General features: G+C 51.2%; 1 protein-coding gene across 1 annotated transcript in view; it reads right to left on the reverse strand.

Moving 5' to 3' along the window:
• Positions 1 to 443: 443 nt before the first annotated feature.
• Positions 444 to 2425, reverse strand: part of AHNAK (AHNAK nucleoprotein) — a 40952-nt gene continuing 38970 nt past the window's right edge. The window contains exon 5 of the mRNA XM_044682422.1: positions 444 to 1058. Coding sequence (XP_044538357.1) covers positions 1026 to 1058 — 33 coding nt within the window. The 3' untranslated portion in view covers positions 444 to 1025. The remainder of the gene's footprint in view (positions 1059 to 2425) is intronic.

A 2425-nucleotide genomic window follows, 5' to 3' on the forward strand; every position in this document is an offset into this window, starting at 1 on the left:
GTTCCACAAAGCTAAAGTTTTGTTGACTGTGGATAAACAGGGCTGTGTAATTCCCCATTTTTAGGCTGGAGAATGACTTCAAACAAAGGAGAACAGCCAAAAACAGTATTCAGAGGAAGTGGCTTCCCTCCTGGACAGCTGCAGAAGCCCAGTTTAGAGAAAGGAAGAAAAAAAAAAGCCCTAGTTCTTGACTCAAAACATTCATTTGGTCCTGGACGTTTAATTCAAGAAGCGTTTCACTAGGAGAAAAATGTGGGCTCCATTCTGCAGAAGTTCTCCAGCAGCCCAGCCCAACAGCCCCAGCCAGAAATCAGCTGCAGCAGACTTCAGAGGGTCTGACTCCATCTCTGGCTCCAGGCAGTTCAACATGACTCTGTAGAGGAGTGTGTGTGTGTGTGTGTGTGTGTGTGTGTGTGTGTGTGTGTGTGTGTGTGTGTTGGGGGAGGAGGGCTTGCAGTCATGGAGTCCAAGATCCAAATCCAAATCCCAGCTCTGCTCTTTCATTACCTGGGTGACTTCCAGCAAGTCACATTCCTCACCTATGCCTCAGTTTCTCCTTCTGTAGAATGAAGAGGTTGGACTAGATGAGCTTTCCAGTTCCATTGGAAGGAAGTTAAGAGGCCGTGCAATCAAGGAAGGCTTCTTAAAGGAGGTGTTATTTGAGTTGGACTTTGAGGGAAGTAGAGAAGAAGATCACAGAAGTTCTGGGGAAGCCAGAAAGAGGAAGTCTTTGCCAACTCTAGACTTGGCCCTCTGAAACAAGGAAAGGAAAGAACCTTGCCCAAAAGATATCCGGCCAAAGAGATCTCCCCCACAGACCTGCCACCAACCCCATTTCTCACCATTTGCCTCCTGAATTCCCCCACCACAAACACGAATACCCCTGGGAAGAGTGGCATATCAGGTTTTTAATACCTTATTATAAATTATTTTATCCCAGTTGGTAATGCCTGTCACCTGAGGAAAGGAGGCACAGGTGAGTTGGGCTCCATCTGGGCTCTGCCACTGGGGGAACTCCAGCAAAGTCACTTCCCCTCGTCGGGCCTCAGTTTCCCCGTCTGTAAAATGAGGAAATGAGGGGGTTGGATTAGCTCAATCGAGATAATGTATGTTAAGTACTTTGCAAACCTTGAAGCAACATGTGTCAGCTATCATTGCTATCACCATTATCAATATTAGATGGCCCCTAAGATTCCTTTCAGCTCTGTCTAATGGCACCTGGTTTGATGGGGGGGCGGGGCGTGACGGGGTAAGACCGGATTGTGGAGATTCAGAGGTCCCAGAGGCACCCAGAAGCCACAGCTTAAAGGTACAGCCGAGGGGAGCCGAATCTGGAAGGAAGGAGTGGGTGGGCAGCGTGCCAGGCAAGCAGCAGAGGCCCGTCGAGTGGTCATTTCTGGGAGTAAGAAAATTAACTGGTCTTTGGGGTCAAATCCCATTTCAGACGCCATCTGGGGGATCCCAGGCAAGTCCTAAAAGAAGAGAACGCGGGGCTATGAGAACGCACAATGGGAGAATAGGGTCAGAGTGAGAGCCTAGATCATGGGGCGTCTGAGCCGGGGAGAGGAGGGACCCCAAAGCATAGCCTGTGCAGCTGGGCCGAGCCTCGCGCCCTGAGCGTACAGAGTGTGGGGGAGGGGGAGGATTGAATCTCACAGACCATCCCATCCCCTCCCCTTAGAGGCCAGGAGGCCGGAGCCCAGAGATGCTGCCTCTCGCTTCACAGAAAAGGAAACTGAGTCCCTTCGCCTCTCTAGCCCGGAGTTTTCTCTTGAGGACAATCACACCAGAGCTACGAGGTGTGACAGGGGTCTTGTGAGCAGAGAATTCCGTACGCGGTAAAGGGGCCTAGAGATGGGAGCTATTATTTCTGTTACGGCTACCCCTCCCCCTCGGCTCCCTTCAGCTCCTCTCTTCCGCCTCCCTCTCTGCCCCAGTGCTCGGCGTCCCCGAGCTCCTAGAGGAAGAGGAGGAGAAGTGCGTGCCCGCAGCCCGGGCAGCCGCTGTCCACATCCCAGCTGTGCCCAGTGCCAGCGAGCCGCAAGGAATGGGGCAGATGAAAATCTGCCCGGCAACGGGTCACGTGCCATGGATGTGACTTACTGATTGGCTGCTGGGCCGCAGGAGCTTTTGTTCTTCTTCCCTTCTTAATTCACCTATGCTGGTCCCTCCCCACCAGAAGGGCCCTTTGCCTCTGGTCTCTCTGGTGCCCCGCTCCCTCTGAGGACTTTCCAATGCTATGAGAGCCAAGGCTCACTCTCTTCTTCTTTCTTCCTTCCTTTCTTCCTTCCTTTCTTCCTTCCTTCCTTCCTTCCTTCCTTCCTTCCTTCCTTTCTTTCTTTCTTTCTTTCTTTCTTTCTTTCTTTCTTTCTTTCTTTCTTTCTTTCTTTTTTTCTTTCTTTCTTTCTTTCTTTCTTTCTTTCTT

This window comes from Gracilinanus agilis, chromosome 6 (genome assembly GCF_016433145.1).
Source record: "Gracilinanus agilis isolate LMUSP501 chromosome 6, AgileGrace, whole genome shotgun sequence".
NCBI classification, from domain to species: Eukaryota; Metazoa; Chordata; class Mammalia; order Didelphimorphia; family Didelphidae; genus Gracilinanus; species Gracilinanus agilis.